This window comes from Anguilla rostrata, chromosome 9, assembly GCF_018555375.3.
Source record: "Anguilla rostrata isolate EN2019 chromosome 9, ASM1855537v3, whole genome shotgun sequence".
In the NCBI taxonomy this organism is placed as follows: Eukaryota; Metazoa; Chordata; class Actinopteri; order Anguilliformes; family Anguillidae; genus Anguilla; species Anguilla rostrata.
In genome coordinates, this window is record NC_057941.1 from 9,496,449 (window position 1) to 9,510,907 (window position 14,459).

Genomic DNA, 14,459 nt, shown 5'->3' on the forward strand with positions numbered 1-14,459 from the left:
TCTCTTCAGATAAATGTTTATTTGACAAGCAGCTGCAATGTGTGTACACACGTGTGCACACGCATAAATGCACACAGGAGTACTGTAGTAAACAAAACAAAAAAACCTACAATAAAGCATATTTCCTAAATCAAATGAAATCACTGTTAACAAGATAAAGACTGGAATGTTTAAACAGAACAGAGACTCATTTAATTTGAAAAACAAAGGAGATCCTCCAGCTGTACAAATGCAAAACTCATTCGCTGGGATCTTCTGCCAGCTTCATCTGAAAATCAAGGATATGAAAGCAAATTCAAAATAATGCAATCAAATCATCTTTCGAATGAGAATTTTTATAAACATAATCCCGTGGCACAAGTCATGTTCAAAATCAAAACTCAACTGTGATTTCTATCAAAAAAAAATGTTTATGCCATTTTTATGTCCCTTTGAAGTGAAAGATGTTTTGGTGAAATTAATTCTTACAAGCTGCATCGAATGCATTTACATTGTTACATACAATCAATTTATTTGGCTGGATATTTACTGAAGCAATTCAGGTGCAGTACCTTGTTCAAGGCTACAACAGCTGTGCCCAGCAGGGGGAATTGGTAATCAAACCTATAACCTTGGGTCTACAAGCCTAGTTTGCCATATAAATACTTCAACAGTGTCACCTTTAGTTTCTGATAATGCGCCAGGCTGCTGCAGTGGAGTGATTTAGCAGTTTTTTCATTGGTGTAGAAGACCTTACAGAGCTTGCAGAAGAAACCAGTTCTTTGGACAATGTAGTCTATCCCTGAAACAAAAGTTATATGGCTGCTTGTTATGGCGAACATACATTATGGCGATGCTCTGTTTGAAAATTAAGATGAAATTACCAGATAATTTTAGGTCAAACCTCACTTAGTTCCAGCTAAAGTATTGCGGCTCTAAACGTAAAAACACAGCAGTCCCTTTCTTACCTACGGGATTGTTGGGCTGGTACGGCCCCAGAGGGACTGGGACCTGATCAGATTTTTGCTCCACTTTCTCCTCTTTGTCACACATCTGCCCACCTGCTCCAGCAGAGGCACTGACAGCTCCATCACTGTCTGATACAGCACTCTGGCCACCCTACACAACAAACACATGCTTATTCAATGCCAACACGATCTGAGACATGTAAATCCTGAAAAAAAAGTAAATCCTGTTGCAGTAAAAGAGCGATGTCCACGTGTAGACTAATCTACGTAAATATTAAATTGTTTAAAAAGAATGCAGGTTCTCCATTAGGAAATGTAAGTAAACAAATTGCTTATACACTGTTTTGGTATCCCCTGATTCTGTTGAACCTTGTGAATGGCCCATTGTATTTTGTAGGAGCATGTGCTTGAAGGCAAACTTCCTTCTCATCAAAGACGCATTACATCTGTGTAGGTGTGCACCTGTGGTATGACTAAGACAAACAAACACTCTTACATCTTCCGTGACGCTCTTCTTTGCAGCAGGGCTTTCTGCTGATTGGCCGTTCTCTGCCTCCGCCTCCCCCTCTGCCTCTTCCTCTTCCTCAGTGCCTGCCTCCGCCTCTGCCTCCAGTCTGTCCTTTTGGGCTTTTCTGTTCTTCTGCTGTGCACACCACAGCTCATACTTAACAGGCAATTTCCTGTATTGATGCAACATTGCAAACAAACATGTTTAATCGGATGAGCCATGGCAAAGTTCCAAAACCACAGAACAGTTTTGAATTGCTTTGTATACTCAGCTGAACTGTCACAGACAAGTCTCCCCGAACCAATCCAGTTTTGCCCTTACATACCCAAAGATCAAAGAAAAAGCCCAAGTCTTCAAAGAAAGACACAATCACAAAACAGTAACATCAATGATCCTGCTTGCCTTATCTCAGTAAGCCTTTCAAACTGGGTTAAACTCTGTAGTACAGCCGGCTGTCGAACTCATGACTGTTCACTTTTGAATGGTGTTCAAAGATCTTCATTCAGTGGCCACTGTACAACTCCAATGACAGTTCTCCTGTTCCCATTGGCATCGGCTTTCCAACCAAACCACTAAACATGATTGTACCGTATATATGAAAAACCTTCAGGTTAATATAATACTGAACCAGTAGAATGTTTTGCAACTGTGCAGTACTGGAGCCACTGTCTCCATCAAATCCCTGTCAGCACCATAAACAGTCTGTTTTCCTTTTTGGGTCTGATAAGTGGCACACTTCTGTAAAGCACCGTACAACCTCAAAAATGTTTTCGATACAACCCATTTGTCATCATCCTTCAAAGTATACAAGTGTTTTATAAGCAAAATATCCACAGAGGGATACACAGTAAGCATACAATATGTGCAAATTACTCACCAAGGTATCTGTGAATCTCCTTTTCTGCACAAACAAATCCGAAGCACCGAGCCATAAAACTTAGGAGGCCGGTGCAAGTACTTCTGAATCATTTTCTGCGCTGCATCCACACTCTCCATTTGAATATAACACTGAAACGATTGAAGAGCTTAGGTAAGCTGTACGTCTAACACATTCTTCCTCATCTTCACAAAGACGAAGCATTTAAAATATTAAACTACAGGCAGTCTACCGCTTGATTTTTCTTTTTCATTCATAGGGCCCTCACATATTCCAAATACTGGCTCCTCACAGCATTGGTAATATGTTACATCAGTCAGTCTGTTTCTGCTCAGGTGGTGAGCATATGTCATCCAGTCAGTCTGCTTGTGCCTGTGGTCTGGCACACATTCTTAGGATTCCTAATCAGTAAAGGAAAAAGCAGTGCTCTTGTAATGGAAACCATTCTGATAAGTTGCTGAAAAACCAATGGGCCTCAGAAGTCTGGCATAAAGCAGCGCAAAATCTTTACCCATATATATTTCCAGATCAAAGGACAATTTCTCTATGGAAAGGTTTAATAGGATTTTCACATAACCGTCCCTGTCACAGTCTGTGATTTAAACTGGCTTTTAAAACTTGGACGTTTTTATCCGCACATATTTCTCTCTTAGATGCCACTGGATCCACTGAATTCCAATGCTGCTTGCCAACTGAAATAATTATTTTGCTAACAGCAAGCTAACACTGCTGTGAATGTTATTTATGTCACCGCAGGCGTGGCGGTTTTTCAAGCTGGTCAAAGCTACCGTTAGCCAGCAAGGAAATTTAAAGAAAGTACTCAAATAACCTGAGGAAATTACTCAAGAGAACAGCAACAAAAGCAGCAATAAAGATATTTACAGGGATATATTACAACTGTACAAAATGTATAATATATTACACGGGCTAACGGCTAACAGCAAACGGCTAACGCGTGTGAATGGTAGCTGGAAATATAGCTCTGCGTGTGGTGATGTAATTGTGCAACAGGTTGCTAACCACTTTTAAAAAATGATACCAAATTTTTTTGATGACAAAAAATGAGTGAAACCCATTCTTATTTCATATACAAACTAACAATCAAATGTAATACATTATTAGGAATTAGGTGGATGACATTCATTAGCAGTAAATTTTTTTGATCCAGATATCTCGAAAATGCTAACAAAACCAAAGAGGATGACAACAACTTCTGAAGCCCATAAAATCTACTCATTGTTAGTGGTTTGTAGCCAAAATAAACTAGTAGATGACTGGACCTCGTGTGAACAACTGCAAATTGTTGAAATTTTCTTTAAAGGATAAAATAAGATCTGAAATTTCAAATGCAGTCAATGCAATCCACTATAAGGCAATGGCAGGGGAGTGTATCTTTGTTCCCAGGGTCCTATGTTCCCAGGGTCCATCTGACTAAACATTGTGAACAATTTTTCATAATTTCTTGGAAAATATTATTATTGTTGAGGACTTCTGAGCATAGCTAAGCCATTTGTTTTCTGATAGACCTAGCTGACATTGCTTTCTGGTTTCATTGATTTACTGTCTCTATCTACTGAACACATAAGATTTCATGTAGAGCTGGGGAACATAGGACCCTTTGTCATGTTCCCATTATGTGCCATATAAATTTGGGGAACATAGGGCCCTGGGAACATAGGAATGACCCCAATGGCAGCACTGAGCTGGAAAGGCTATGCATTTTGTGGATTTACAAAGATTCGGCACTTTTAAGTGGATTAAATGTATGTAGTTTGTACAACATACCTTTCTGTGACGCCAGTTTAAGTGATAGGCACTGATTTTTCCAAAAGGTTGAGCAAGCCTCAAGAGGGAGATGTCAGAGTACTTCTGCAGTGGAAGCATGCCAATATAGATAGATTTTCCACTTGGACCCTATATGGAGAACGTCACTGTCAAATAAGCCATGTGGACACACTAAAGATTAAAGCATCACACCAAGAAATCTAAATAGATAGACTCTGCTTAGTTGTTCAAAACCACAAATATTGTATCACTGTCCCAGTACTTTTGACATTTAACAGTATATTCTGGCTCACCTCTTCTTTAAACTGGGTGGGTAATGAGCACCTCAGTTTCGCACTGGTTGATTTAGAATGCTGTGACACATACCTAGCAAGACGATTAAAACTTCACAGCGTCTGCAAAATGCCAACTAGTACAGCTGTATCATTAAGCTGCTTCATCACCACTGCATTATTTATTTCTTAAAATCTGCAGGCAGTCAAAAAGTTCACTGCCTGACAATTACTGCAAAATTTAGATAAAGTTGTAGGCCAACAAGCCAATTAGAAATGCATGTTAGTGTAGCTAACTGTAATTGCCCAAGTCATTATAGTTGGCTCCAAATTTTAGAATTTTACCTCAGAGAAAGGAAACATGGATTTTAATAATCTATCTTGAAGGAAGAACACACACTGATCTTTCATCAAATACTTTTAACTGAAACTCTCCTAATCACTGGGAAGTGACATGTCACCAACACAAATCTCTCCCCATAAAACAAGTCTGATGTATTATATTAAGGAAAGAAAGCAACTTCTGGTAGAGTACTGTGTTCTCTTAAATCAATAAACAAACGCATAATAGCCCATGAAAAATGACTACCAACTGAGTTGTCATTCCAACAAATGCATGATACCTTCCCTTGTACAAAGCTTAATAGCAGGTTACTCCAAACGTACCTCTAATTGTTGCAGTGTAAGACACATACTAACAGATACAGGTCTTCCAAAGATGAGTGCTTTTTTGCTTCCTTGATAGTATTTAATCATTCTTTTTGCTGCTGCATTACTTTCCAGCTCCAACAATGCCTAAAATCACAAAAAGAAACATACAAAACCTTTTCAGTGTCAAAAAGTGGACTAGCCGAGTCAATCATCCAGAATACAACTGAACATGCATTTCACTTGCTGAAGACAACACTGAAGGCAAAATGCCCCAGAAACAAACTGAAGATGGCTGCACTTCAGGCCTGGCAGAGCACCACCAGGAAGATACTCAGTGTCTGGACATGCCTATTAGTAAATGCACAATTCCTGAAACTGTGTGGCATTTGTTTATCACCTCAAAATACTACAACCAAGAAAAAGCTTACCTCTTGTTGGTAAAAAGATATTGCATGGTTTGTGACTTTCCCAAAAGGTTCCGCAAGTTTGAGAAGCGCATCCTCTAAACCGTAGCCCTTTCTGATGCGCCGCACTGTAACCACTTTTCCTCCCTTTGTAGACAGGATTGAACATGGAAAACAGAGTAACCGTTCAGTTTGAACCTCATAAGTTAGAACTAACGTCCAGGGATTTCTCATTCATTCAGTTTGAAGACTAAATTTCCAGTGCACTTGTGGAATGTTTCACCAGGATCAATCCTGCTCTAAACCAAAACAACTATTCTAACTATTCTAAGACTTCATTAAGGTGCGGTCAATAACAAGTGCCTACAATAAATTGTCACTTTAAGAATAGATACCATTAACATCTACTAACCTCAGAAGACTCCTCTGAATCTGCAACACAAAAGAAAACACAAGCTATAACAAAAATATCACAAGTGGAGATAAACATAAGAAAACAAGTCCATCTCCTGGTCCATACCAATTTTGTTCAAACTGCAAAGAGGAGAGGGATGCCCGTAATCCTACACTACCAAACAATTTTTTCGATGCAGACTTTTTTCTGTGTTTCTGGGTCAAAAGGGACACATGGAAGCTCACAATATTATGCAGATATACCCAGTTCAAGGTAATCTGTGTACTACCATGCCAAGCATGGGAAAACTTCACTTGTGACAAGTGAACAATGAGGGGTGAGAAGACGTGAGATTCAAAACATCTGCTTTGGTACAGAGAAAAGGCGAGGGTATTTGGAACACTCATTGTAAATAAGGACAATTACTAAGCCAGCAAAATATATTTTCATCTTCATTAGCCAACAAGTTAAATGCACATTCAATATTACTAGCTTGCTAGCTGGATAAATAGATTCCACAGCTATGTGTAGCATTCACTGTGGCTAGGTAAATAATTTTTCTGTCCGGTATTGTTTTCTGTAGCAAGTCAGCATGACACAAAATATGACACTTGGTTCATGCATCAGTGTTTTTATCATTGATTAATCAATCTATAGTTATAAGTACTGGGACAGTGACAATTTTTGTTGTTTGAGCTCTGTACTCCAACACATTGGATTTGAAATAAAACAATGAATATGAGGTTACAGTGCAGCTTTAATGTGAGGGTATTTACATTAATATCAGGTGATGCATGTATGAATTACAGCCCTTTAAATACAGTCTATCCATTTTAGGGGAGCAATAGTAATTGGACAGTTGGCTATTCAGTAGTTGCTTGGCCAGCTGTATGTCTTTGCATCATAGGTTCACGCACAAGAAAGCTGACAAAAAGTCTATAATTGATTCTAGGTGTGGAAATTACATTTGGTGTTTGTTGCTCTTGTCTCTCAGGCCCCCATGAGGCTGAAAAATTATAAATTATCTATCAAAAAGATACCTGTTTTTTGGCTGTGTCACAATTAACAGTTTTATGCATTGTTAGTAAGCAATAATGCACTGGTGGGCTCCACAAATGACCTCATTGGACAGTGCTTCACCTTCCAGTAGAACAATAACACCAAACATACTGCTAAAGCAATCAAGGAGTTTTCAGGGCCAAAAAGTGGGATGTTTTGCCAAGTCAATCACCCATCCATCCATTATGTATAACCTGGACAGGTTGCCAATCTATCGCATGGCTCAATCACCCAACCTGAATCCAATTGAACACCAAACGCCCCAGAAACAAACAGGAACAGAAGACGGCTGCAGAACAGGCTGGGCAGAGCATCACCAGAGAATATACAGAGCGTGTGGTGATGTCTGTGGCTTGCAGATATCAGCCAGTCATCGAATGCAAAAGATTTACAACAAGTATTAAATATGATCCCCTTATTTCAGATTATGTTAATTAGGCTTTTTTTAGGTTCCCCTAAAATGGGGGGGCGATGTTTAAATAGGGCTGTAATTCCTACAATATGGACGTAAATAACCTTCAAATAAAAACGGACAGTCTGAAACCTTGTATTTGTTGTTTTATTTCAAGTCCAATGTGCTGGAGGAAATGGATTCAAAACCACAAATATTGTATCACTGTCCCAGTACTTTTGCATTCAACAGTATATTCTGGCTCACCTCTTCTTTAAGAACTTACCGAATTTCTCCCCGGCATCATTATCAAGCTCATCTAATGTAACAAAATCTTCCATGTTATCGGGGAAATCCATATCTTCCTGTTGGGGGAAAACACAAATGGGCATGTTTAGTCTGTCACAACAAATACAGAAAAACTATCAAATACAAATGCTTTAAAAACAGAAGGATACATTTCCTTTATTTTTTTTCCTAGTACAGTGGAAACACTTTTATTAGTGCTCATGTGAACTGACAGCATCAAATATGTAGAGGAAACTGACCCACTTGTATTACCTACTCTGCAAAAGTTCTAGATCAACTCTAGGGAGGAACTGTACCTTCACATATCATCCATTTACAATACAACAGTAGCTGCTTCACGGTAAACTGAAAAACATTCTTACTTCATCATTTTCATTGTATTCTTCCATTATGTCCTTTGTATCCCCCATTTTGTCCTCAGGATCCTCAACTGATGTTGGTTCTTCGGCTGGAACTGGAAGAGTTGAGGTCTCATCTGGATTTTCTTGTGAATTCACTGGTGGCTTTTCTGCAAGTGTGATCTCCTCCAAGTTCTGATCCATGTCTGCACCTGAGCCCTCCGAGTCTTCTTTCTGTGAAGCATTAGTCTCCTCTAAGGGCTCTTCGAGAATCCGTTCATCGACAGTTTCACCTTGGCCCAACTCTTCTTCTGAAATGACTTGCTCGTCTTCTACCTTCATTCCTTGCTCATCTTCTCCCCCACTATCTAAATTGACGTCCAGGTGCTCATGCTCCTCCATGTCCCTCTGATCTCCTCCATCAACATTTTTTTTCTCTGTCAAATCTTTCTGCAAGGACGTTTTATCTTTGTTTTTGAGATGTGAGCCTCTGGAAGCTTCCTTGCTCTTAGGCAAACCACTGTAACTTCTGCTTGAATCTCCTCTTCTGGATGGGTCTGGACTTAATCTAGAAAATGAAAATTAAACCTTTTATTACAAATAAATGTAAACATTGCTATCCTATGGGCTGAGAGCTGCTTAGGTAGCAGACTGCTTTCATTCTCAATTAATGCAGAACTTTACAGTGGAGTATTAACACAGCTGTGAAACAATATACCATAAAACAGGGTCTGAAACCAACACCCGACCATATATATATATAAATATACCGGCAACCATAATGGTTTCATCAGATGCTAGTTAAATCTTCCATTGTCCATATCAGTGAGATGAAGCCGAAATGGCAACCAATAATTATTTCTATTTAAACATAGATAAGATAAGAGTTAAACCACTGTTCCAGAGAGACCAACCCAATGTTCAAGTCAATGCAAGAGAATTGTATGGTCAATAATAACAGCTGCACTGAGATCAAAAGGACAAAAACTGAGATACAGCTCGCATGAAAACTCAGATACAGAAAACTTATTTACCTTAAACCTTAACTAAAGCAGGTTCAGTACTACAATTAGCTTTAAAGCAAGACTCCTCATTTATATTGCTGCAGTTGAAGAAGGCGTTTAGCCATTTAAAAGCCAATTTATACAAAATTCTATTTCCAAAAGGGAGATTTGTAATTAGTCAGTAATTGCCAAGGACAGAGGATTCCCAGTTTTTTTTTTTTTCTAAAGTAGAGGTTCTACAATGGCAGGTTTCAACTAGAAGAGGAAACTGCTTTTTACCTCAGCTGCTTGTGAGAGGACGACAAGTTGACCCTGACGTTCTTCCCAAAAATCTTGAGTGGATTGCTATGGTAGTACTTCACCATGATTTCAGCATCGTTCCAATCTTCCATTTCAATAAGAACCTGAACAACACGCAAAGAAAGAAAATGTATTCAAACAAGTGGAAGACAAGCAAGGGAATATTCACATACAGAGCAGTCTATTTGGACGGTGACAATACCCGCATATTAAAACTGACAGTCTGTATTGTTAACATCATATTCTGTTTCATTTCAAATCCAATTTGCTGAAGTACAGAACCAAAACAACAAAAAAACTGTGTCACTGTCCAAATACTTATGGACTGCATTTTATATTCACCAGAGATGGAAAGTCCAAGGTTCAGAAGGTGAAAGTCCTACTGTGTGTTTTTACTAAAAGAAAGTAAAAATCCAAGTGTTCTTCAACTCAGATGATTTTATTAATTAGTTCTACCTCCTGGATGAAGAATTGTGCTAAATAGCAAACCCAGATGAGTGAAACAAAATACTTGGATGAATGTTTTTCTGAACCTGGACTTTCCACCTGTGATGTTCACACCTACTTGAACTATGGAGTCGATTTACTGAGAATCCTACTCAACATGTAATCTAACAGCACTTTCAAAAAAGGTCCATCTTGGCACCTTTGTTTATTCAACAGGACGTTTCTATTGGGGAATACATGGTCAAACGCTACCAAAAACATTTTTTGAGAAACCGTTTGCTGAAATCTTGGTAACTGGTAGCCATGGCATTTGGAGAGACCTCACACTGTCGCACGACTCTGCACAACTTAATTCTAACATATGTTCAAAGAATAAAAAGTATGAGTGTACCATACTATATAGTTCTATAATGCCAATGCTATACACTGCAGCATATTGGTTAGGAACTGGGCTTGAAAATCTAGTAGGTTGCTGGTTCAATTCCCTGGTGGGGCACTGCTGTTGTATGTTTGAGCAAGGTAATTCATAATGAATTATTTCAGCAAATATACAGCTGTATAAATGGATTGTATTTACAAGAATGTACGCCGTGTCACTCAGGATGAGCTGAATACTAAATGTTGTCAAATGCTTAAATTGAAAGCATGTATACTTTGGTTTCCCATAGCTTACCTCATTGTTATAAACTTTAGAGTATCGCACTTCACCAAACATCTTGGCCACTTCAAGGATTTCAGCCTCACTTTCTTTATCAGATGGAAGGTGTGAGAAACACACAACTGCATGAATGGACCGTTTTGGACGCTTCTCAACTTTATCCAACTTGGGTGTCTGAGGGAAGACAATCAATTTTCAATGTGTGGCAATGGATAGGTTTAAATGATACTGCAAATAACACCACTTTGAACACCAGGTAAAATAACTTACATGGATACTCCCAACCACTGGAGACAAGTACAGGGCCAACTTGTTATCCTTCACATAAGCAGGTTTAGAAGCATAATGAGACACCATATTGACTGCTTCTTTGTGTGAACTAAATTCCAGGAAGCCCTGAAAGGTGAAATGTTGGCAGACACTGTGAGAGCCATACAAATTCAAAGTAAATCAAGCTGACAGCTGACATCTGCGCTTTTGATAAATACAGTAAAACCATGCCTACCCGAGTTGCACTCTTGCTACATTTATTATTGAACCATGCCATCACATTTTCCCCTCTCACTTTCCTCACTCAAAGGCAGTGATGGTCTCCCCTTATGACACTCTGCCTTTAGGACCAGGGATTAGCTTAATAACAACCCTGAACTACAATGCCAGACACCATCTCCAAAGCAGCAGGAAAGAACAGAGCTAGCCTCCACAGCAGAGGCCCAGGCTACCCTGGGTTGCCCAACATAAAATGCACAGGTGGGATGGACACCAATAATTCAGCTTACATAACCCCAAATCTCTGTCAGCTACATCAGCTCCCCACAACATTACTCATTCATTACTGCTCGCCATCACAGCTTTTCATGGTCTTGTGGCCTCCTACCTTTTGCGATATCATACCCTAAAAAATCAAGACTAGATACTGAAAGCCCTCTCTCTCATACTTGCACTAAATGAAGGGGTGGTTGTATACATAGTGCTATAACTCCTATATGGTGAAACCAAAATGTATAAAAATAGATTTGATTACAAATATAAAATTACAGAGTACAGAGCCAAATCAAATATGGCTTTCCCCCCCCCAAACATTATGGACATACACACACACACACACACACACACACACACACACAACACACACACACACACATATATGTATATATATATATATATAGATATATATATAAAAAGTAAAACATAAGCAGAACTGAAAAAGAAAAAAAAACTAGTATTAATAAACTCCATAGAAATATTTTCCTATGCTATTAATTTTTTAATTTAAACTTCTATTTAAACTTTTTAAAACAGGTGTGTATTAACAGAATACTGCTTGTTCACTTCAGCAGCACATTTGAGTATTAACCATACCTTGCAGGGGAAAATCAGATGTTTAACTACAGTGCCAAATGGCTTTGCCAGACTGAGCAAATCCTCCACACCTACAGTTCCTCGAACAAACTTGGTCACCACCACTTTCGTACCAGCCTAAAGGCAAAATAAACAGGGGAGAAAATGTTTTTTTTTTTTTTTTTTTTTTTAATTACCCAACTTTCAACATTGTTCACATATATGCATGCATATACTCAATTGTACAAATACAGTACACTAAATTTTTTTAATTTGTATTAAAAGTCAACACCTCCCATATGCATGCACATGATGCAGGATTTGTTGTGTAGCATTGTTCCAATGACAAAACTGAATACTGCAATAGCATAATAAATATTTTAAACATGAGCTGAAAAGGGTAGTTTTCCCAATCATCCATAGGCAAGTAACATTTCAGCTTGCTACTAGGCTAGCATTACTAGTGTACAAGGCCATTTTTAAACTCAGCTCATACTCAAAACCGCTCAACCGATACAGAGAACTTACATCTCCAACTTCGTTTGGTACCCTCTATATATCATAATTTGCTATAGTATGACACATACATATAGACCAAAAACTATTTACGATATCTCCGTCAAAATTCAACCGGGATTTAGGCATTTTACTGGCTTATGGTTCCAATTTTCTTCATACTTCCTTCAGGTAGTCTTTATGTATTAAAATGAATAAAACTATTTTAGACATATGTAATATCATGCAACAGATACAGGGGTCTAAAGATGCTCCAAAAATATCAAAAGTCATGTGGGCATAATCATACACTCATGACACATTCACAAATAAAGCACAGTGTAGTTTTTCTGCTGAAACAGAAAACCCTGGGAACAGTGAACCCTGGGGGCCAAAGATTATATTGGATTCAAGTAGCATAAGTGTATATTTTAACAGAAAAAACGTATCATTTTAACAATTGTTACATAAGTTAGTTATGTAAGGGTTTTAGTTATGTAATAGTTGCGTGATATCCATTTCCACAAATTATCTGTGTACATATCTCCATGAAATGATGAAAGAATGAGACTGAAAAAAATGCCCACGTGTGATTTTCTTCTGTTGAAGAGGCATCACCGGTATACATTTATCACCATTATTTTACATAAATGACTTGTCTTTAAAAGGTATGATGAACATTTTGGTAGCCCTTGTAATCTTACGAAAAGAAGGAAGATTCTAATACCTATTTTTCCCAGAGAAACAGACATCTGAAAATGATGCCTCAGTAAAAGGCAGCCATTTTGGAGGATCATTGATAATTTATTTCTCAATAACAATTTGGCATCCGTAGCTCTAGCTTCAGTTTTAGTCTTTACAGATAGGAAAGGAATATGTAAATTAAAAATGAAGAGATTCTGAGGAACAGGCCCAACAGCCTAGTCCATTACCTGTGGAATGATTTATAGCTACAATATAGCTGATCTAACAAATTCATCATTTTAATCAATTTTCTAGGATAATTAACTACTGGAGTTCATACATTCCCAATTTCTGACAGAAATGGGCCACTGAAACCAAAGGAGAGCCTGCTCTGTGTTTAGGGAAAAAATAACCTGCATATTAAACACATGCTAACACACACTCACTCAGGTATTTGTTAGAAATAAAAGGTGGATTACCTTGGGTTTAAGATGGAGGTGTCTATAAGACGGAGGGAAGTGCCGCTCGCCTAAAAACACAAAGAAAAATAAACACTACAGATACAAAGCTTTTCAATAAGGCCCTACAAACACTTTACATTACATTACATTCATTTGGCAGACGTCCAAAGTGACGTACACTTCCAACAGTTCCTGCCTCAGGTACATCCAAAAGTATTCATAATAGGCTAATCAAATTATAATCTACTGTCAGCGACTTCTTCGTTAGCCCCAGGCTTTTAAAAAAAATTAAAAACATGCTCATTAAAAATGCCACCAAACTCCCTGAAATCTTGAACTACTTGTTTTTCAATGGTAGGTGAAGCTAAGAGCAGGAAGGCTAAGAGTAAAGAGTAAGGGTAAGTGGAAAAAGTAAGTACAAAAATAAATACATATATTGTTTATACACTATATGGGCCAAAAGTATGTGGACACCTATCATCCAACACCACATCTAGAATTATGGGCAGTAATGCATGTGCATGGCCTTGTTACCTGGGCTAGAATCTGTGGGGTATGGTCTCTTCCGCGACACGGATGATCTGGAGTCCCTTCTGACAGGAAGGCCATCCCCTCCACCGGAATGGGAGTCCGGTCTGTTAAAATAATGTCCGTGGTCAACGATGCTCAAAATAAGTAGTGTTTTGGCAGCATATTGAGAACAACAAAGTTAGTTAATATATTACAAATGTACTTACACTCTACAAGATGCATCATGTGTCTCCCAGTCTGGATGTCTGTTTAAAATAAAACATTTGCATATAAAATTCAACAAACTGTTAAAAAAAATAAATAAATAAATAAATAAATAAATATGCTGATGTGTGTTGATGCTGAACAGACGGAAATGTATTTGACACCATTTTATAAATAACTTTATCAAAAAAGAAGCCACATGAAATCTGCTCCTAGTTAAGTCACATCTGCAATTTATTTCTGTGAAGAAGAAAAAATTTTTTTTTTTTTTTTTCATCCTACCATTGAAAATGCCTGCAGCTAACAAAAGAACAAAAGAAATAGCTCTTGGCTCCAATTTTTCTCCAGTATATATATTAGTCTTCAAAGGTGTTCTTTTTGATGTCTAGTACTTCAGTA

The 14,459-nt window shown here is 38.1% G+C and overlaps 1 protein-coding gene across 4 annotated transcripts in view; it reads right to left on the reverse strand.

Annotated features, from left to right (window-relative positions):
• zgc:152816 (uncharacterized protein LOC777712 homolog) overlaps positions 1–14,459 on the reverse strand; it is a 22,236-nt gene continuing 7,777 nt past the window's right edge. For 3 of the 4 annotated variants that reach the window (XM_064350226.1, XM_064350224.1, XM_064350225.1), the window contains exons 4-21: positions 14,063–14,101; positions 13,860–13,960; positions 13,344–13,393; positions 11,707–11,823; positions 10,615–10,740; positions 10,360–10,518; positions 9,219–9,343; positions 7,960–8,503; positions 7,575–7,653; positions 5,857–5,900; positions 5,469–5,591; positions 5,056–5,184; positions 4,118–4,246; positions 2,333–2,463; positions 1,444–1,627; positions 948–1,098; positions 660–781; positions 1–268 (exon numbers count right to left, since the gene is read on the reverse strand). In XM_064350226.1, the coding sequence (XP_064206296.1) occupies positions 239–268; positions 660–781; positions 948–1,098; positions 1,444–1,627; positions 2,333–2,463; positions 4,118–4,246; positions 5,056–5,184; positions 5,469–5,591; positions 5,857–5,900; positions 7,575–7,653; positions 7,960–8,503; positions 9,219–9,343; positions 10,360–10,518; positions 10,615–10,740; positions 11,707–11,823; positions 13,344–13,393; positions 13,860–13,960; positions 14,063–14,101 (2,383 nt within the window). In that variant the 3' untranslated portion in view covers positions 1–238. The remainder of the gene's footprint in view (positions 269–659; positions 782–947; positions 1,099–1,443; positions 1,628–2,332; positions 2,464–4,117; positions 4,247–5,055; positions 5,185–5,468; positions 5,592–5,856; positions 5,901–7,574; positions 7,654–7,959; positions 8,504–9,218; positions 9,344–10,359; positions 10,519–10,614; positions 10,741–11,706; positions 11,824–13,343; positions 13,394–13,859; positions 13,961–14,062; positions 14,102–14,459) is intronic. The other variant, XM_064350227.1, reaches the window with a different exon arrangement.